General features: G+C 36.2%; 1 protein-coding gene across 7 annotated transcripts in view; it reads right to left on the reverse strand.

Moving 5' to 3' along the window:
- Positions 1-23473, reverse strand: part of LOC145662330 (uncharacterized) — a 351525-nt gene that overhangs the window by 152944 nt on the left and 175108 nt on the right. For 6 of the 7 annotated variants that reach the window (XM_081727810.1, XM_081727808.1, XM_081727809.1 and 3 more), the window contains exons 3-4: positions 16799-17005; positions 1367-1468 (exon numbers count right to left, since the gene is read on the reverse strand). In XM_081727810.1, coding sequence (XP_081583936.1) covers positions 1367-1468; positions 16799-16969 — 273 coding nt within the window. In that variant the 5' untranslated portion in view covers positions 16970-17005. Of the gene's footprint in view, positions 1-1366; positions 1469-16798; positions 17006-22817; positions 22926-23473 lie in introns of all 7 variants that reach the window. The other variant, XM_081727807.1, reaches the window with a different exon arrangement.

Below are 23473 nucleotides of genomic sequence, written 5' to 3' on the forward strand. Positions count from 1 at the left end.
CCTAGCAGAGCTGACACATGTTGGGTCCCAGTACAGCACATTTTATCTGTTATTAAGACTCCATTTACTCGTAATGGTAGGCAATACCAATTGAGTAATAAATGTAAATTATTAATTGAACAGAAATGGAAAACTGTTGCCAGAAAATGAAATGTATAGGCCTATGTAAGTGTGTTTGAGTGCTAGAAAATATTACAATTACCTGCACATTGTATAAAACTGCATTTTTATTTCTTCTTTAGCAATAAGTCAAATACCCAAAACGATTTTCACTTCATTTTATAGGAAATTTCATCCTCTTTCAGAATATCTAGGAATTATTTCTCTGAATTTGGTACTTTTTGAAATAGAGCCATTTTTGTACTTCTAGTTGAGGCTTGTTTTTCAAGCAAACTTTTTACTAGTTTTTTGTACAAAAGTGTACTTTAGGTTGATGATATGTCAAATCTGACCACAGATTTGAAATCTACGGACAATTCTGCATCAGAATGGATAGGTCTGTTGTCTCAAAGGATTCATATCAGCATGTTATGAGGGAAATTTTAAACCTCGACGCACCATTTCCGGCTGTCGCGAGTAGAAATTTTTGCCTACCATGTGAAAATTTTGATGGACCATAACATAGGAACGGGTTGAGCGAGAACTCTGAAATTTTGCACAAGTTAGTTTTGGTGGTTGTAGACCAAGTGTACCAAATATCATCAAATTCCGAGTCGGTGGGTGACATGGCCTGGATGAACTGACGTGGAATGACCCTTCATCGTCTGCTGGTTTGATCCTATAATTTTAAATTATATTTCTTGGGAAGGAAGAAAACAATTCACTTTTCACTGAATTGGTCTACAAGCATAGGTCTTGTTGCTGTACATGATGTGTGCAGCAAAAATGATGTGCATATAACTGGTACTACGGTGAGGGACGTAGAAAGGTTAATAGTTTATGAAAAACGATATTAGCCGTTTGAAAATTAGAATAGAGATATCACGTATCTAAGATTTCAAGAACTTGGCAAAAGGCTACTCTACACAGATATTCATTTGTACTCATTTGTACTTGTATTTTCCCCTTATGAAACATTCTGACATGTTATAGTCCATGAAACTACATCTTTAACAGTCGTGAAATATGATCAACTGAAAATATTCGTTACGAAATCTCACATAAATTCCTTTGGCAGAGTAAATATTACTATCGCACGACCAAGTGATAACTTTCGATGTGAAAGAAACCTGCTTTCAATATTGACCTAAAGGTTTCTCCAAAATAAAACAAAATATTTTACAATAATTTGATACATATTATTTGCATGCAACATGTACGAAATCATAAAAGTTTTTTTTTTTTATTTATTTTATTTTATACTTACGCGAGTGTTGGAACACGCTTTCCCTCGATTGTAACATTTGTGACTTGCTCGTTTGTCGAATTTCATCCACAGTCCCTGAACTTTCCATGATCGAAGCTTTGCCTAAAATAGGATAGAAAAAAAAAGAATAAATAATGACACATTTTTGAAAACTAAGACATTTTAATAAATTTCTTATAAAAATACGTATTTGTGTAGTAACCTGAAATCAAACTAACGATTACTTTGTTGAACTTTATTAGCCTCATATCTACATTTTCACTTTTTTTGAGACACAGCAGATACACTAGCGTTGATTACCCGTTTCGCTGGGTTCAAACAAAAACTTGAAATAAACACCTTATGTCATGTGTTTGGTAAAAATTAAATATTACTATTGTGGGCTGAATTTGGATTTAAACTGTATCGAAAGTGTCACTCTTCATATCAGTGACCCCTAAAACTATGAATTCGATACTAATATCGGCCAATTTCGGTCGTTTTTAAGTATCTCCCCCTTCTCCACCCCTCACTTGCACCGTCAAAGTCATATGATAAAAGCCATCCCAGGCCCGAACCGCATCATGTGGTAAATTTGATCGAGATCAGTTTCGTGGTTTATGAGTTATTAAGTTTCATTTATTTTTATGCATCTCCCCCTCCCCTACGTTGTACCGGAGTTGTATAAAAGAGTAGTGGAGAGCTAATGAACTTTCTTGACATACATATGAAGAAAGTAACTAACCTCTCTATTTTTCTAGTTCTCTACAAACTCTTCCTCTTTATTGATACACAGTTGCCATAGCTGTGTTCATCTTGTGTAGCATCCGGCATAGTCATCTTTGGGGATACGTTACACATACTGGAAAACAACACTTCCCAGGGATGATCTATTGGCAAAATGGCATCAATGACAAAGAGAATCTTTGAGATTTGGGAACAACCAGAAGTCAGTCGAGGCTAAATCTGGTGAGTAGGGTGGAAAATGAAATTTTTGAGCTTTACGTCCCACGGTTATGCCGGCTAGGCTAAAGGAGACGGTGATGATGAGAAATGAATGAAATGGTGGAATGAAGAAAGTGGGAGGAAACGGGAGAACCCCGAGGAAACCCACGCACACGGTGTTTGTCCACCACAAAGTTCACTTGGCGGGAGCAGGCTTTGAACCCGGAACCCCATGCACCAGAGGTGAACGCTCTACCACTGACCGGTGAGTAGGGTGAGTGTGATAGAAGTTTAATACCGTGTCAGCCAAGAATGAGGTTACATTAGCACGGTTTGATGGTGCATTGCCCATGTGGAGACCGAAATTGCCATTTCTGATTGTTTCTCAGTCAATTTTGGCAACAAATTCTATATCGAAAAGCGTAAGAAAATACTCGCCCGTATTCGGAGCAAGGTGGGAATATATCATTCTCTAAGAATCCCAAAAGACAGCGCCTTCTCATTGGATGCCCCCCCCATTTTTGGAGGGGGAGAGGGAATAAATCTATGTGTTTCCACTGCATCGATTGCCTTTTTTTTTTTCTGGGTTGAATAATGAAATCTGTGATTCATTCATTGTCACATTTTCCAAACTGCGTCTTTTGAAGCATGTTAAGTCTGCAACACTTGACCGAATCCTTGTCGCTTTTTGATCGTCATTCGTGAAAACCAGAAAGAAGAAACTTTCCTTAGGCCCAGTTCGTTTGTAATTATTCGTTCTACAGTTCTTATTATTAGCCCCAGTGTATCATAAATCTCCTGCATGGTGGTATGCCTATCTTCCATGATGAAATGTTCGACATAGGTAATGTTAGCGTCAGTTCATGTTTTTGGACGTACAGATCTCTATTCATCTTCGACTCTCTTCACCCTGCACTGAATTTACGTACTCACTTCCTAACAGTGTTTTCTGCAAGAGCAGTATACCACACATACCCTGTAATTGGCAATAAATATCAACTGCACAGCCTCCAGCTGCGGTGAGAAACTTCGTAATTACCCGTTGCTCTTCAAATTAGGGATGGCCTTTTTCGAAAAATCTGTTTTTTGATTTTCGGAAATTTCATTTTCGTTTTTCGCTTTTTCGAAAGTTTTCTTTTATCGTTTTTTCGAAAAAGAATCGTTTTTCGAAAAAAAAATTTTTCGTTTCCGAAAAAGCTATTTTTCGGAAAAGTATTTTTCGAAAAAAATGTGGCCATCCCTACTTCAAATGAAAATTCCTTGTCCCAGGACAGTATCAGAAATAAGTGTTACTCGTTCAGGCACTGGAACTCAACTGCTGCCAAATAGTAAACAAAACCTGCACTACTTAGAGAAAAAGGAAGGAGGTCTCCGACGCTGTAGACGCTTTCCTAAAATCACACACACACACACAAAAAAAAAAAGGACTTTAGAAGAAAACGGCACGTACTTTTGGTGTGGACCACGTACGTACGAATACTCTTTCACTGAAACAGATATTGCATCTGATACTTCATCCAACGAAGATCTACTAAGATATGTGTGCTCACAATCTTAGCTAGACTTGACTCATTATGAACTTGGGTTGTTGACAAGCAGATAACTGGCGAAAGGGGCTTTCCAACATTCGCACCTTGGCAAAGGCTTCTATACACTTTACGGTCAACTGTGAATGTTTCTCTTATCAGCAGCTTCACACTCTCTTATCTCTCATGATCAGTGTTACTAATTATCTACAATATCTCTCGTTTATAATTAACAAGACAACACTATTATAAGAAATAAACCTTTCCGCAGAGAAAAGGAAAGATCAAAGAACTGATATTGATTTATTTCAGCTATCTGCATCAATATTGATAAAACGTGAGAAAAAGTTCTGTATTTGTTTTGTTTTTTTTTTTTTAATTCTCCTTGTACTTTACTTTCCTGTCAATGAACGTTCTGGTTATTTAAGCCAAGAGATACTTGTTCGTGATTAAATGAAGTTCCTAAAAGTTATTACGGTTAAAGTATGAATCGAATGCTGTAAATATTTATTTTTATTTAGTCACGACCAAACAAATTCACATGCTTTATTACTATGCTATTTATTATTTATCACATCTAAATTAGTTCTACGTAATAAGTCCCGATTTAATTCCCATATTTCCTATATTACTTATTAATAAACTTCGTTTTATAGTACTTTCCCAATAAAAAGTGCCAATTTTGGTACCCTGCAATTCATGGCTACCAACTATACGGGTTTAACACCTCAGACACGGTTGTACGGGTTGCTATTGAAAATGTACGGGTGAACTAATAATTCTGACACCGATTTTTTCATTGCTTAAAAGCAACAATTTGATCATTATTGTTATCATTTAGCAAAATAAATAAATAAAAATTTTTAAAAATAGTCTTATTTGTCTACCCTACTGTGATCAGAATATCAGAATCACGAAATAAGATACGAAGAGAGAATTTCGTATACATTCGTGTACAAAGATTTTGAGCCATTTAATTTGGAAAAACCTCATAATTAATCTGATGTTACTGATATTCTGAATCATATTAAAGTTAATATGAACACTGACAAGCTGTATTCATAATTTACTACTTTAAAAAAATGCAAAGTGAGATTAATCAGTTTTCTTCTGTTAGTTATAAATGGTTAAAAGTTTGCAAGCTACACCTGACTCAACAGACTTGTTTAATTTAGCTGTATTTGTATTATCAATACCTGCAAGCAATGCATTTTGTAAAAGAGTGTTTAGCATGATATAAAATGTTTGGACTGATGCAAGAAACTGTATGAAAATTTACTGAAATCTGAAAAAACTTAAAAATTAACTTTAACATGACCTGCAAAATATATGTTTTATGTAAAAAAATAAATAAATAAATAAATAAATAAATAAATAAATAAATAAATAAATAAATAAATAAATAAAAAATAAAATAAAATAAAAAAATCCTGCTGTATGAAGTGTTAAAAATGAAAACAAGTCTGTTCAGAAATAAATGTTAATTACAGTTTCAAATTAACCTTATTTTATTTCTCTAACAAATATTGCTAAACATAGATTAAAAAAAAAAAATACGTACATGGATCTGTTTAATTGAAATAAGGTTCTAATTTAAAGAAATTGAATTTGGAGGACTCAAGCTGTAAATGTAAGGGTGAGCAGATTTGAAAAATTGGCAGCCTTGCTGCAATTATATATATATATTGATTTCTTGTATTTATTTTTTTAAAAAAATAAAATGTTGAAAGGTGATTCATTTGCAGGTTACAGTTAAATTGACAACATCCCAGGGATTAACAAAGAATTTCACAAGAATATTACCTACAGAAAAATATTTTTTTAAATAATTTACTTGAGCAATTTATACTTCCAAACAATTTTTAGGAGTCCAGTTTCTGACCTTCCGCGGTCCGACAGTTGCCGACTGTCGCTTTAAAGGAAGAAACGTGGTGGTAAAGGGATTGTGAGAAAGTGTTTTACTACTGATTCATCATTTTCAAAACTGAAACCCCGTACAGTCCTGAAGGGATTTAAGCAGACCAGCCTGTGATTATGAATAGGAGGATATGCAATTAGCACATTACGAATCCCATCGCCGTTGTTATTGGTTCAGTTGACCGGAGTCTTTCATTTCAGTAGCTCCCATATGGTTCCCACAACGCTGGAAGAAGGTCCCCATGCTAACACCACTTGACTTTTTTCAATGGTGTTTACCAGTCCTCGGACAAGTTGACTTCCGTCCCCAGAACCAGCAAATCAATGTGGTTACACGTTAGGTCAAAGTTATCAATCACCCTTTTCCATTATTTTTTCTACTACGAAACCCACCATTCTTTTATGAATACCTTGTAAAATTGTTCCGTTGAAGTCTACCATGCCATTTCAATACGAGGCTACATAACACGTGAACACACTTTTAAGGTGAAATCCGAACCACAGTAACAGTGGCGGATCTAGCCCGGGGCCGGTAGCCTACGCCCCCCAGTTTTTAAATGATAAAAATAATGGAATCTATTATTTATATAATATTTGAAAGTTTAAAGTAAACTCACGATATACTTAATCATAATCTCAGTTCTGACTGTCCCCTCAGTTTTTACCTTCTAGATACGCTTCTGCACAGTATAATGAGTTCAAATCTGAATATATCCAATCAGGTATCGATCTCGGGACCCCATGCGTGCCATAACTACACGATTAACGGGAATGATTTCTTATAAAATTGTTAATCTAAAAGTCTGCAGAACTGCAAAATGTATTTAACATTGTGTACACTGAAGCATACACTAGTGAAATATTAAAGTAGTTTGAACAAAATTTCTATGAACATACGACGATAAAGGAGTAAATTGCGTTTTAAAGAACTATGGAGAGAACGCATACTTTTAGCGGAAACGGAAAGTGAACACAACAATTTCCCTTGCTCAAAGGACCAACTCGCACATTGACGTATATGAAGTTTTAGTGACATTCAACAACCTCCCAAATTTATTACGCTTTCCTGAGTGGCAAAATTTTCGAAAAAATAATAACATATTATAGTATATAAATTAGACTTTATAATCCTTTTCAAGTTGATTTAAGCTAACTTCCACTAAGACTTTATATCCAACATTTCAGTATTGACCAATCCTTAAAACTGTTGTAATTGTACGAAGTAGGAACATGCCAAGGTTATGACCGCAGATACCACGTGACAAATCGATTTTCCACGTCACTGTTAAGGAAGAACTACCGTTTGTCCTTCCTATGAAGCACATCCAAGTTAAGTCGAAAAGGAAAACCAAACAATTATGCCATTTTATTGAAAACATTTATTTCCTTGTTCTAGTCTTTCTTTGTTATTCAAATACGCATATTATTATGTATTATTTAAAAATGTTTATAATAAATTTCACGAGAAAATTTTAAATTCATTCTTTCTTTGAAACTGAGTTAATTTTCAAGCTCGAATGTAAATTTATACAGTTTAGGTTAGGCAGTTAGGTTAGGTTAGATTATATACTCTAGCGATCACTAATATTGAACATTATAAATTAAAAGTTTCTTTGACTCAAATAAAATGGAATAAAATTTATAGGTTTTCGTCCCATGGTTATGCTCTTTAAGCTAAAGGAGACGGATGATTTACGAAAACATTTCTCTTCAATGAAGTTGAATGATAATGGCAGAATTGGTGGAATGAGAATGTGCAAGAGACGAGGTTGTTTACTTTGGCTGAATTTGAAGTTCATTTTCACTACACATGAAATGTAGAATGAGATTCTCTAATATGTATTCAGAATTTGGAGGTCTAAGTTGAAAATACACTTTTTCTGATTTCAAAATAACATTACGAAACCACATACGCATAATTTTGTTCGATAATTTTCTGTCATTTTTCGGCCAGACTATTTTCCCGTCACTATAGAACTTCTGTGATTTCTGTCCCCCCCCAAAAAAAAAAAAACTGTGACACGTGATTTTCACAGGCCTCTTTCGAAACTAACTTAAAAATCATTCAGGGAGTTCTGCAAGACTGAAACAAATGATGATACAACAGTACCAGATCCGGGTCATAAGGTGGATACATTAAAACTCCACACCAAGCTCCTCGTTAAAGATGTACGCGGTCTGCCGTTGTCAGCGTGGTATACGACACTCTTCCTGTTGACCAATTTCGGTCGTTTTTCTCGAATTGCTAGGTGCACTCGCATTATGGTTGATGGTACAGACCAGGGCCTATCATTCTGTCCGGCGCCAGTAGCTCATGATGGACGATGACTTTCCAATCCCACTCAATGCACGCTACAACCTTCCTAGGCGTCAGTGTGAGCTTTGTCCAGATTATGAAGCGTATCCTCGCTTCAACCACGATCTTTCTTGCCACATTGTTGCTGCAGATTTTCCACTTTTCATCTTTCGTGATCAACTTCTTCAGAAATGGTTGAAGTTCGTTACATTTTAAGAGATTAGCAGATCGAAATTCGATCGAGTAAACGAAAAATGAAATGAAATTTTTGAAGTTTTACGTCCCACGATTAGCCTAGCTGGCAAACGGAGACTGCGATGATAAGAAATGAATGAAATGGCGGAATGAAGAAAGTGGAAGGAAACGAGGAGAAAACCCACGCACACGGTGTTTGTCCACCACAACATTCACTTGGCGCGAACTGGGATCGAACCAAGGACCCCATGCACCAGAGGTGAACGCTTTATAACTGGGCCACCGCTCGATTGAGTAAATGTTTTTTGAGTCAGAACATGGAATACCCAAATATCAAGCTACTTTTTGTAAACAGCTTTCTCTAAATGATTTAACACTGTTTGGCGATGGACGTTTAGGTCATTGGCGATGTCATAACTGCTTATAAATCGGTCTTATTCAACTTCTGCCAGAATATCATCAACCTCTGCTGTGGTTGATCGCCCATTACAAGGAATATCCTGGATATTACAATTTCAGAACGAAAGCGACTAGCCCATCTTTAGTCTGTTGTTTTTGACAATGTAGCTTGACATATAGAGTACATTTTTCTTCACGAGGTCTGCGCAGCATTTGCGGCTTTCTCGAGAAAAAAAAAGAAAAGAAAAGCAGTTTTGTGAATAGTTAATTCATCTTCATAAGTTAAATGATGTACTTTGATTACCAAATGCTTAAAAACATATCCAAGCATTTTTACAGATATGAAACAACTCCCTATATATTGGGATTGACAAGTGCTCTGCTCTAAAACTCAGTATTGCCCACGAGACCAAATTTGGCTCTGTCTCGTCTCGGAAAGGCGTTCAGTCTCGTCTCGAAAACTATATAAGTTTTTTTTTTCATTGGAAGAGCTTTTACGAGCTTTCGTCTTGTATCTCGAAAAGCATATTCTGTCTCGTGTCATCCCGTGGGCAACACTACTAAAACGTATTTAAGCTTATATGCATATATCAAAACAAACGCTATACTGTTATAACAAATTCTCAAAAAGTAGTTTCGACTATATTTGGTTCAATTTAAGAGTTTTCAGTACAGCATAAATGACTAAATTCCAATTTTTAAAAATTAGAAATTTATATCTAAAATTGTATACACCTATTATTTTTTAAAACATCTCCTACTCATCAAATCGGTCATGAAGTCACTTTTTCTTGTTTTTCAGAAAATACTTTTGTTTGGGTTTGAGTTTAACGTGCAATCCAAACCACCTGAGCTTCTACCATCGGGAATCGAACCTGAGTCTGCAATACCGAAGACGTGTACGCTAACCATATAGCCAAAGAGGAGCTCCAGAAAATTATTTTTTAAATGTGCATATAATACTGAATATATAGTAACGAAACAGGATATTGTGTATCTTCAAATACGAACATACCTGTATAATATTCCAACAATCCAAACGCTTACTGTGTTTATTTTTATTTATTTATTTATTTATTTATTCTCTGAAGTCACGACTGCCAAACCTTAAATATAACAGTGTCACTTCAAGGTTCCTCGAAATAAACAACATTTAAAGGTTATACGAATGTGTGATATTATATTGAAGACATCCATCTACTTCGTTCATGTCAGTCAACCTGTGTTAGACTTGGACTTTTCAGACAGAGCAGGAAATTAAAAAGAGCTGTGCAAACGCAATGGTTTGGTGTTCTTTGTCCAAAAACAAACTTACTGATCCAATTAACTGAAAGATGGTACGTGTGAGTTTCGAAGATCAATTAGGGCAGAAGCGAATTAAAACCATCGATCGGTGACGTAACAAATTTTGGCTCAGAAGTACTATAATAATCTTTCTACATATTCTGACAGATAAAATGTTACTGTGCACAGGAGAAGCGAATGAAGCTTTTTTTTTTTTTTTTTAAGACAATACGTGCGAATCGCAGGTTTGGGATATATACAGGGTCTTTTAAAACAACACCGACAACGTTTGGGAGGTGATTCCTGACACCACGATAAGACAAAAAATACAGACCAACCTGGGTGCACGAAAGCTTCCTTTCAGAGTTTCTGGCTGCCGAAAACATGAAAAAATTAATTTTAAAGGTTCATACCTCCAAAACTATGGGACGTAACGTAGACGAATCAAAACTTCACTTAGGAACTACTATGTGCACTACCCAAAAATACATGTCTCAGAATCCTGAGGTACTCGCGAAACAATTTTTATAGAATGAGTTTCTGCTACGAGCATTTAATTTGAAGTACTCGTCAACTACCTCTATAAAAATTATTGCGGAGGTACCACAGGATTCTGAAACTTCGATATTTGAATAGAGCTCATACTAGTTGCTAAGTGAAATCTCGACTCGACTACGGTAGGTCTCATAGTTTTGGAGCTATGGAAGTTCATTTTTTCATGTTTTCGGCAGCCTATAACTCCGAAAGGAAGCATTTATGCACCCGGTTGGTCTATACTTTTTGCCTTATCTTGGTGTCAGGAATCACCTCCCAAACGTTGTAGGTGTTGTTTTGAAACACCCTGTATATAGTATAGTAGAGTAACAAACTATCTTATAACTGTCAAAAGGACACTGTCTGCCACTTGAAGACAGTCATCAGCGTTTCTTTCGAGAAGAAACTTACATATGAACCAACAAGTAGGTGTTAGAATAGGAGAGGAAACGACAGAGGGGAGTGCAATTAGTATGGGAGTTCAATAGGGATGCTATCTCTCGCCTACATTATTTAATATCTATCTAGAAGAGAAGTAAAGAGAGCTTACAAAATAAAGGTGGCATTTCAGTAGGAGGTAGAATGATTAGGTGTACACGGTGCGCTTGTTGCAGAATTAAGAGAAAATCAAGAAGATAATAGAAAACTTGAGGAAGGACTGTGAAAAATATGAGATGAAAATACATGTTAAAAACACAAAAGCCCTGCTGATTAGAACGAGGGGGGCGGTTGCCAATATAAAAGTAGGACGGGAAAAAATAGAACACGTGACTAGTTTTCGTGACACGTGGCTAGTTTCAGTGACTAGTTTTCGTAACTAGGCTGTGAAAAATATAGGATGAAAATACATGTTAAAAAAAACGAAAGCCATGCTGATTAGAACGAGGGGGCCGGTGGTCAATATAAAAGTAGGAGGGGAGAAAATAGAACACCTGACTAGTTTTCGATATCTGCGAAGCATGATATTAAATGTGAACGTGAAATAAAAGTACGGATAGGAACGGCGAAAAAAAGCCTTTAGGAGGAAGAAAATATTGTTTTGTGGGACCTTGAATAGAGTTGAGAAAAAGACTCATATAATTTTTCGTGTGGAATATTGTTCTGCATAGGGCAAAAAGATGGACATTACGCAAAAATGATGAAAAACGACTGGAAGATTTCGAAATGTGGGTGTGTAGAAGAATGAAGGAGAGAATTAGCTAGGTCAAGGAATGATAGTGTGTTAGATATGATTGGAGAAAAAAAAAATAACAACTTTAGATATTATTAAGAAGAGAAAGGTAAACTGGTTGGGACATTAGGTAAGAAGGAACTGTATCATAAGGGATGTGCTAGATGGTACGATGGCAGGAAAGAGAGGAAGGGGAAGAAGGAGACAATTAATGGGCGATATTAAAACAGGAAAGTCGTACGTGAAGACGAAGAGGTTAGCAGAAGACCGTGAAGGTTAGCGGAACAAGTTACTCAGCTGCAGCAAGTGACCTGTCAATAATGGGATAATACTTATGATGAGATGATATGGAAAGCAGCAGTAATCGACAAAAAGGAGCAATATAAAGGTTGGTAGGTCTCGGAATGAATTTTTTTAGTTTAACGTGTCTAACGATCATGCCCTTCAGGCTAAGGGAAACGGATGATTAAAGCAAGTGAATGATGATGGAAGAATCGGTGGAATTAGAACATGGGAGGAAACGGAAGCACTCCAAGAAAACCCACGGACGATGTTATCCACCACAATTTACTTGGCGGGAATTCAATCAGAGACCCCACATAAAAGATGTGAGCTCTCTACCACTGAGCCCTGTGACCCCTTCCCCCCACACACACCTGGTTACATAAAACTAACGACAAAGCATTAACTACGCGGGAGTGAAAGTTGTGTCAGCGTTTATTAATTTGTAAGCAGAAATCTAGTTATAACTATTCCGTATACTTATTTTATACTGGAATAATCAACATTAACATATAATAACGAAGACGGAAAACATATCACAAAAAAGACAGCCAGAGCGGATACTTAGAGATATTATACTGACATGATAATAGCCTTAAAAAAACTACAGGGAAATCTTAGAAAGATCTTAGTTAAGTTGCTGATCACCGAATTCGAATCCAGTACTTCTAGAATGGAAAGTTAAGAGCACTAGCTATTAGCCCATATATAAAATATTTAGGGTTTATTCTTACTGAAAAGTTAACGAGACGGTGTATGCTCAATGATCTTAGAAGGGATCATTTATGGTGGCTCAGTGGCAGAGTGTTTGACTCTGGTGCAAGGAGTTCCTGCTTTAATCCCCTGCTATGTGAGTTTGTGGTGGACAACCTTGTGTCCGTGGGTTTCACGTGGTTCTTCTCTTTACTCTCCCATTCTAATTGCATCAATTCTTTCACAATCATTCACTATCGTTATTGGACTTTTACATCTATCTGATGTAAGTAGCCACCTTGAAAAATTGTCGCAACATTATGTGATCATCCTTAAGCCCACTTGGAAAGATGTCGCAAGGTATCAACCTAAAAGAAGAGTTGTTGATGATAATGTTGGTGCAAGTGTGATGGTAGAATTCCACGAACTGAGGTTGCCTGACCGAACTGTAACATTGAACCCTAAAAAAAAAGAAACTTGGAAAGTCGTGAAGTTCGCGTGCCATAATAAACAATGTTTGTTGTGTATCACGGATGCTCGTGGGGAAGTTAACAGCATCTGAGCACACGATAATATCTTCCCGTGAACACGGACGGAGACCACTTCTTCCAATGATAGAGCGGAGTGATAGGAGCAGGAACGTTAACTGCCTGGCGTTAATAATAGATTGGATCCACTTCTTCGAGTTAAGGCTTTTGTTGTCATTGTTTCGGAGAATTTTTAAACACCAGTGATAGAGGACGATTGGTAATAAATATAACATGTACGATATATTTATACAATTTTATAGCACTATTATTACGTTTAGATCTACTTTTTCAAGATTGTTGAATGAAATGAAATCAAATTCCTAGTTTAACGTTCCATATATTATGCAGTTTAAGTTAAAGGAGGCAGATAACAAACGTAAATGTACCTATATATTAAAATGTTAGGTTTATATGTTTGTGGTCGAGAAAAGTTTATATGTTTGTCTCCAATCCTTTCGAAAATGAGATCTCGAAAACTATAAGTGCTAGAAACGTGTAGTTTTCGCTGGTTGATTCGAAATTTTCTGTAGGTTGGCCAGTTCTAATTGAATATTTAAAAAACGTGGCTGTTATTTCTTGATTACATTTTTAGGGGTACACTGGAAGTGTTCAATTTTTTTAAAAAAAGTAAAACAACATACTCTATGAGTTATACATTCAACACAACATAGTTGTGTACAAAGGTTGGATATCTCTCAGGCGTTTGTTTCATGACCAAATGATAATGAAAAACGAAGGATATATATTTCTCCAAGCTAAGATAAATCTTTATTGTTTGGAGTGTTTTGTCTAATGAACACCATATATCACTGATATTATACTTAACTGTGTATGTAATGTATTTGGTTATTACATACTGCATGCAAAAAGAAAGAAAGAACACTGATCATACATGAACTAGAAACTCCAACCGGAAGTAGGCTCAAATCTTGCAAACAGTGCGAGATATTGAAAAGATAATCGAAAAATCTCCCTTTTATAGTAACAATTGCCGATTTTTATCAAGACGTCATTCACTTGTGTATGTAAAGGGACATGTACTGTACAGATGTTGTGAGAAATGGCAAGGAGGTTCATGCTCACATGTAAATGATGTGCTGTGTAGACAACGCAGGTTCAGCTAGTATGTACAAAAATGAAAGTCACTACGTTTCTGACTTCGTACACTTCAACAACATGACCGACCTCGATCAAATTTCAGGTTCGGGCCTGGGATGGTTATTTTCATTTCACTTTGACGGTACAACTTACAAGGGAAGAGAGGGAGATTATGTATCGAAGTGGAAGATGGTTTATATACCAATCGAAAGCATTAATGTAGCAAAACTGTAATAAACATTTTCCGAATTCACATACTGTGCGAGTTATATGAATATACAGGGTGTTCAGAAAATCCGTTTCAACCCCTAGAAATCGCAAACGATCAGACAGATGTCAAAACAGGGAAACACGTGTTTGATCATTTTAAGAGTACAACGTATCAAAACAAAACAAAAAAAAAAAAAATGTTGTCCCAGGGCTACCCGCAGGATCCCAGGCGGGGTCCAACTCAAAAATTGCAAAAGGTAAGGAGGTCAAGTAGCATATCGTTGGAAAGCTGTTGGGAAATGAAAGAGAACGAAACAAGTCTCGACTCTCTAAAATTACCCTGTGTAAAATGGCGGCCGGTCAAAATGTACATCTTCATTTCTCTTCTTCGAGCTCATTCACTTTCCATTTTGCAATCAGCACTTGTCATTGTGAGACATTGCACGTATTCACTGTTTCTGGTGCAAGAAATTCTTTTGTTTGAATCATTTTATAATTGACAATCCAGACAACGAGCATAAGTACCACTATTGTACAGTCATAAACATAAATAAGTAGAGGTAAGAGTCTTCATTTCTTATGGCTCCAACCTCTATTTATTTATGTTCGTGGTTGTACATTATATGTTAACCAGTCAGTTCTATACTCAAAGATGTCAAATGTTATATTTTTTCTTTTCTGTATTTCTTAATTTGCTTTTATTTTATTATTTTTTTTTATTCAGTCAGACATTACTGGGTCCAAAGAGCAGAATCTCACAGTAGCGAAATTTCTTTTCTTTCCGTAGAGTACAAGAAGTAAAGTGAAAATAAACTAAATCCCGACTACAGAAAGAAGAACTAAAACGCAAGATGTTTGCATAGTGTTACCGTAGAGCGTCCAGATTTGTTCCATCTGTTCAATTTACCAGCTTTAAACGATGTGCGACTTTATCCCCCCCCCCCTTCGTTGCCATTTGGAAATTTTCAGTAGGAAACCATCTGGGACCCTGTAGAGGACCCTGAAACAAATAATTTTACCGTCTGGGACCCTGGAACAAATAATTTTACTTCCAATCAATGTGATTTTGAAATGCTGACACACGTGTTTTCCTGTTTTGACATCTGTCTCACCGTTTCAGGTTTTTTTGGGGGGGGGAGGGGGAATAGATTTTACAATGCTTTTGTTGACATTTTGAACGGAGGCCTTTTTACACAGGATAATTTTAGAGATTCGAAACTTGTTTCGTCCTCTTTCATTTCCCAACAGCTTTCCAATGATATGCTACTTGAGACTTTCCTTGCCATTTGAAAATTTTGAGTATGACCCCGTCTGGTACCCTGGAACAAATATTTTTACTTTCAATAATTGTACTTTTGAAAAGATTACACATGTTTTCCTGTTTTGACATCTGTCTCACCGTTTCAGGTTTCTTTTGGGTGGCCATAGACTTTACAATGACGTTTTTGCTGACATTTTGACCGACCACCATTTTGCACAGAGTAATTTTAGAGTGTCAAGACTTGTTGCATCTTCTTTCATTTCTCAACAGGTTTTCAACGATACGCTACTTGATCCCCTTACATTTCGCAATTTTTGAGTTGAACCCCACCTGCGACCCTGCGAGTGGTCCTGGGACAACATTTTTTTGTTTTAATACGTTGTACTTTTAAAATGATTAAACACAGGTTTCCTTGTTTTGACATCTGTTTTATCGTTTGCGATTTCTAGGGGGTGGAAACGGATTTTCTGAACACCCTGTATATTCATATAACTCGCAGAATATATGCATTCGGAAAATTTTTATTACAGTTTCGTAATAGGCGTCATTAATGCTTTCGATTGGTATATAAACCATCTTCCACTTCGATATATAATCTCCCTCTCTTTCCTTGTTAGGGGAGGGAAGGAAGGGAGATATATAAAAATGATCGAAAATGACCAACATTAGTGTCGAATTCATAGTTATGGGGTCGATGGGATTAAAAGTGACAGTTTCAATTCTGTTTAAATTCAAATTTAGCCCCGCAACTTTGGGAAGGGGGAGATATACAAACGATCGACAATAACCGATATTAGTGCCGAATCCATTGTTTTCGAGGTCGCTGATACGAATAGTGATACTTCCGATGCCATTTAAATCCAAATTCAGCACTTTATGTCCAAAATGAAATGTATTCTCTCCGTGCGAATAATGGGTATTTTATAGCAAATGATAATGAAAAGAATTGGTACAATGGAAATGTGGAGGGACGTCGAGAGCTCAACAACACGTCATTACTCACCACAAGCTCAAACGAGTTCGGATTAAAGTAAGACCTTTTCATACCAGCGATAGACGCTCTACCTTGACCAACTGTTCCCCATAACCTACGTAAGATTCGAAAAACTTACCTTGAGTTTAGTGTAAAAAATCGGAAAATGTGTAGGAGTAAGTCGAAGAACATCACACAGCTGACGAAAATAACCGAGAATAGATTTCAGAGTGGTAGCATTGCAGAACTGTTCGAATATGTCGGCTGCCAAAGCGGTAACAGGTGAGACAGGTTGCTTCGTAGGCTCCATAACAGGACATTCTCTACCTCAAAGCTAGAACGGCTCCTACAAAACAACAGAGACAAATATAAATTATATTCCAAATTCGTTAATAAATAGAACAACAAAACAATACTATAATTCCACGTGAACATATCACAAACTAATATAAATATTTACTTATTACAACAAAGCTAATTACGTAAAGTACTAATTTTGGATATAAAATAATTTCATCAGCTCCTTAAGTTGAACACAAACACAGGAAACAAAGTCACGATATAAAGGAAGGATTACGTATCTAATAATGTATGATTCATTATTTGTTATTAGCTATATATTTAACGATAATAATAATAATAATAATAATAATAATAATAATAATAATAATAATAATAATAATAATAATAATAATAAAGCATATGCAGTAATAAGTTTTTACGACAAACGTGACAGTCCTAAGGAAGCAGAAGGAACAGCAGCCAATAATGAGGATCGAAAACAAATAACCTAAAGAATGAAGTGTCTGGCACTGAATAACAACGTTTATGTCTACGCACTGCCTTAGCGAATAAGGTGACCCAGGAGGATATCCCGCTCCCTCAATCAAGAAATGGGAAAAGTATTATAAGTTGATTGATTGATTGATTAGTTAAAAGTTTAATTGGGACGTGAGCACCGAAGCTACTTGACCCTTTCATGATACGGCCAATGGCTGAAGAAAGTACTATGAGATTTTCGCATTGGTAAAAATATCAATTCACAGATTTAATATCATAGGTTTAAAAGACAATTGCAGAAATAGGTTCTCATCAGTCCCGTCCCCCAGTTCTTATTTTTTTTTCAAAACATAATAGAATCAAATAACAATATTAAAATTTCTCTAATACTTTAGTACGTACGAAACATTCTCAGTAAAGTAGTCCTTTAAAAAATCTTCATTTCTGTCCAGTTCACTGTCTAAGGAGGTCATAATTGACTTGAAGACATTCTTAGACTATACGGAACATATGAACGCGAACGACTTCACTATGTAAATAATACTAAATATTATTAATGTACTGCATATGCTACTCATGCTTTAGCATATTCAGTACATTCATAGTTTATATTTATCTGGACTGGGACACGTGACGTCGTATCCTGTAATCCAGCTATCATGTCATGTGAGATAGGCTGAAAGAAAACGGCCTATACTACAAGATACGGTTGTGGTTTGTACTCCATGTTAATAGTAAATTCCATCCTTCATAATCTCGTTGTTGTATAAGGAGGCAAAATAAAAACTAAAGAAGGAACAACCCAGGAAGATCCATTTCTTGAGCTACTCCCTATTATGGGAACGCCGCGAAATGGTGGTGGACGTTCGATTCGATCTTAGACTAATTTTCTGTTCTTGGGACAGATAAATTCTAACAAGCTATGGAAGGATGTAAAAAGCTTAAGAATTACTGATATATATCAGGGAGCAAAATTTCCGGTCGCCAATTTGCTATTGGCGAATAGAAATTTACAGGTGGTGACCAGTGTTCAGTAGGAATGGTTTCTACCTAAATTTACATGGCTGACGTACTTCAGTGCAGAGAGAGAACGTTGCACAGACGTGAAGTCTTAAGGTAAGATTTTTTTTTGTACATGTATATGAATTGTCAAATTCAAAATTGATTATCCTGAATCTAATCGTGTGGTTTTGAAATTTTATGCCCTGATGTAATTTCTTTGTCAAACCAAAGGCCGTGGAAGAACGGGAGAATTCCTCATAATTTGTACGTGAACGATATTGGCGACCATCATTTTTAAATTCGCGAGTGCGTCTCACTTTGAAATTTCGCACCCTGTATTATATATACTGTATATATATAAGTCAATAATAATAACCTACAGTATATATTAAAATGTTAGGTTTATATGTTTGTGGCCAATCCTTTCGACAATGAGATCTCTAAAATCACATATGCTAGAAACGTCTCGTTTACGCTGTCGATTCCAAATTTTGAGTAGATCTGCCGGTTCTCATTCAACTTTTCAAAAAACTTGTCCTTATTTTTCTATTCCTCATTTTAGGATTTGTTTTCAACCCATTAGTTTAATACTGCCACTAGGACGTTAAGCTTGATACCCTTGTGAAAGGCAACCAGTAAAGGAGCTACGTACAGCGGGTTGATGGACATTTCAGGCGCTTTGCTTTAATCTGAATGAAAACCAATTGCAACCTGGCAGCTTCGAAGGCTTGTGGGCCTACAATGAGGAGTACTCGGATATGGAATTATAAATAAAAAATATTTGCATTTGGTATCATCTATTGCCTATCCAAGTTTTCCACAAACTCACTCCAACATTCAATATAATAAAATACTACATTTATATGTTTGTCTATAGCAATTCACTCCCTTTGAGTCTTCCTGTCCTTTACTTGTGTCCGCAAAGGGACTTGCATAGATATAGTGAGAAGCGGGAGGGCGATTCACGCTCATATTAGAACCATGCGCTGTGTAAATAGCACAGGTTCAGTTAATAATAATAATAATAATCCGAAAACACAAATATGCGTATATGTGGGCGTTTCAAATGTTCAAACTTAAGTTCTTTCGCCTTCAGAATATCAACCAGTTGCAAATCAACAAAAATCAACATATTCTTTCTATTCAATGGATTCTATTACGTCGTCCTTGCATTTATCATGTCATGCATTGTTTCCTAACGAAGCCTACCCCAAGGTCCTGGTCAAGGCCTCGATCGTTTGAAAAGCTTTAAACGTTTTTCAAAGTCTTCCTGACCAGTAGTTTTTCCGTAACATCATCATAAACAATATATGCACGCGATGAAGCCGCTAAGTTATTGTAGTAATACATAATTCATAAGAACTTGATTGTGCTGCATTTCCTCAAAAGGAATCCTCTACCAGCCTTAAAACGGAGCACTAAAGAGAAAATAACAAACATTTATGAGGTAAATAAGCAATCAGATAGGTTGAAAGGACGCAAAATAATGACTGTTTGAAATTACACCCAAGACAATCCATATTTGATTATAATAATGATTGAAGTACGTCACAAGAGATGATGAAATAATCTCATAAAATTAAGACATGTGTTCAGTGTGTTGAAATACAAAAGCCATTAGTATTTTATTATAAGTAAACACTTAGGAACAGAAATAATACAAGACCATAAATAAGACCAAGAAAACACATTTCGGTTCGATTCCACTTTTACAAGAAAAATACAGTTTTAGAATCCCGCCAGGAACTCACATGAAATATCCTATTCTACGTGACTTTACGTCAATTGTATAACCAAGGACAATAATATCATACTGAACTACAAACTAAACTAACTAAACTTGCATTGAGACCACCTACAAGATGGTTCTTTTGTTGGATGATGTGCAGTCAGCATATCAACTTCCATCAGCGATATTCCTGATTTCCCAGATCGATCTTACTTTACTATACATGGAATGCCACATAAAAGTAATCTGACACCTGAGTTAGTCCGAAATTGATATACTCCAAATTAAGTTACGAGTTCTTTGAAATGGACGTTCACTGGAATCTCATATTTCAACAGCTGAGCATAGCCATAGCCACCGAAATACGATTTATCGAAAGTTGAGACTAAGCTAAATATCTTTACTGTGCTCGAAAAAGGTAGTTTTACAAAATTTCATGATGATCGTAAAATCTTTTAAGTTAAAATTTTTGCACTCCCCAAATGAAGTACCGAAAACTCCACTGAACTAATTTGCGGAACTTGAAACTTAGCTAAAACTCTTTCTTGTACGCGAAAATGCATTTGAGAAAAATTTTGTGTACATAGGTTGTTCTTTTTTTAAATATAATTGAGGCGTCCCTAAAATGAAGCGGCCAAAACGCCATTAAACCAATTGTAGGTAATTCATTCATATCTAAATCGTTTTCTTATACGACATAATGCATTTTCACAAAATTTTGTGAACATTCTTTGTTATTTTTGTAATACGAATGAGGCGTCCCCAAATGGATGTGTTCAAAAACGCAACTGACCAAGCTTTCTGAAAGCAGAGACCAAGTTGGATCGATTTCTCGTACCAAGAAACGTTTCATCACCAAATTTCATGTAAATCATTAGAGCCGTTTTCAATGTAATGGGCTTTCAATCTTTTCCCTCTTGTAACACGAAAGCCCTACCGATGATGATGCCACATTTTCGTCCACAGGCATGTACTCGTATATCGGTGGCCAGGGCAAAGCTTGAACCGAATATCTAATGTGATTTATGCTAATCGATTTATACAATTATTTATTCAATGGAATAATACGAAAAAGGGGAACCATCCCGGTCGACATACTCAACGAAATGAAAATTTGATTATTGGCTTAAAGACCATCTACTGTATATAGGTACAAATTCACTGAAATTCAAAACAAGACATCGAACATAGATCTCCGGGTCAACGTCCAAGTGAGCTAATCACTACACCGCCCAGCTCGTTCTCCATCAGGCCACTTCAAGTCAGTTCAACCATCCTCTTATGTTCGCGGTGATGTTATCTGCTTAGCAAACTAGCTGAAAAATAGCGTTATCTCTTTATAATTGAAACTTTCAACATTTAATTATCGCCATTTGCGAATAAATTATGTGTACGAAGTAGAGATACTGGTATGAGATGTATGAGATTCATTTTTAGCAGTAATGGGGGGCTTTTCACGAAAGAGATCCTTAGGAACGTATTGTTTCTTATTTACTAAGTGACGCATAACACTATCTTGATTTGAAAATGTTATTAATGTAATGTGGTTTCTTTAAAAAATATCTTGTTGTTGCTCAAGCTGTATGATTATTGTTACTGTATGTTCAAGTTGCTTTGTGGTAATAACTGCTCCTGATAATATCAAAAGGTGAAGCACTATGACATTTAATTAAAACTGCCAAGCGTAAAACAAAAACATGAAACTAATGAAACCGCAAATGTAACTGACTCCATAATTTTCTGTATTCAATTTGAACATCAGCTAATTGCAGTCTAATATAGAATTTCAGTAACTCACTTTTACGCTATCTCTGACGTAAAAGCAAAAGAGAAATAATAGATCATCTGTAAATCAATTTGAGAACGTTTTATCGGACTACGAACTGCACCCCAACATCTCTTCTGTGTTAGCGAAGAAGTTAATGAGCCGTACAGCGACGAAGCACTATAACATCAAATCATAAGCACGGCAAACGCCAGGTTTACTTCTCTCAAGGTTAGTGCTGGCGAATTGACTATTCTTCATAGCATGTTGCAGAACAGCTCAAAATGCTAACGTAGAGAAGTTAACGACTTTTTAAAGAATCCATTCTCGAGGGCACATGGGGGCTACCGACCGTGAACTGCCTGTTACAGACCTTCGCAGATTACAGGTTCGCGGAGCGACGCGGCGTCACTGGACAAATGCCACCCATATAAGGAACGCACACGCAGCACCTAAAAACGACTACGGTAACTACATTTACTGTACAAAGCTCCTCTGTGACGGAACAAACAAATTACTCCGACACAATGATTAAGGAAGTATTTTCACTTCCTTCTCGTTTTATCTGGGCGAAAACATAACACTGACATCATCATTGTCACTCACGAAAATACATCTCAGCATTTTTATCCATAAGATTGTTTGAAATTTAACTTAAAGTAACAAGAAACTTAAATTTAACTTAATTTAGGTACTTTATGCATATAGCAAGATATAAAAATTAAATGTGTTTACAGCCTAATTATAACAGGCTAAAGCGATATTTCACTTTGATGATTCACAGAAGATGGAATATGTTTCAGACTAGTTAAATTTCTACTTTTTAGCATCATTGAGAAGTCTTAATGCTACACTAAATGACAGCACACTCAGAATACAAACCAGATAAAATAATTCCTGGGCTACCCAATAGTGGAATGGTTAATGCGCTCAGCTTGGGTCCGCCTGATCTCGGGTTCGATTATTCATGGGAGCTCCATCTTCATTAGCCTGAAGAGCAAGAAGGTGGGATGAAAAACTATAGACGTATAACAATAACATAGGTAACTCAGAGAATATTCAAATCATTTACAATAACTATTCGTAAGCCATTTGACTTACAGGACATCGCTCAAATTGTTCCGAATCCTTGATCAGTTACTCTCTTAACTTCCCAATGAATTGATTAATTCGAGTTTTGAAATGCAATATTTCAGTTTACCGTTCCACGATTATCCCTTTAGGCTAAGGAAGACGACGATTAAGGCAAGTGAATGATGACGGAAGAATTGGTGGAATGAGAATGTGGAAGGAATCAGGAGTCTTAATCCCCGAGAAAACCGACGAACCCCACGCACCAGAGGTAAGCGCTCTACCACTGAGCCAATGTGTCCCCAGTTTTCTTGTATCTTCCTGACTTATGCTGGCTTCATATGCGGTAACGTAGTCTTGGGTATATTTACACTGCTCATAAAATTGTTATTTGAAATTAAATAAAGTTTCCACGTTCCACAATTAGTATTATGCCCCACAATTATGCTCTGTGGGCTAAGAAGACA

The sequence above is a fragment of the Thermobia domestica genome, chromosome 10 (genome assembly GCF_964235325.1).
Source record: "Thermobia domestica chromosome 10, izTheDome1.hap1.1, whole genome shotgun sequence".
NCBI lineage: Eukaryota > Metazoa > Arthropoda > Insecta > Zygentoma > Lepismatidae > Thermobia > Thermobia domestica.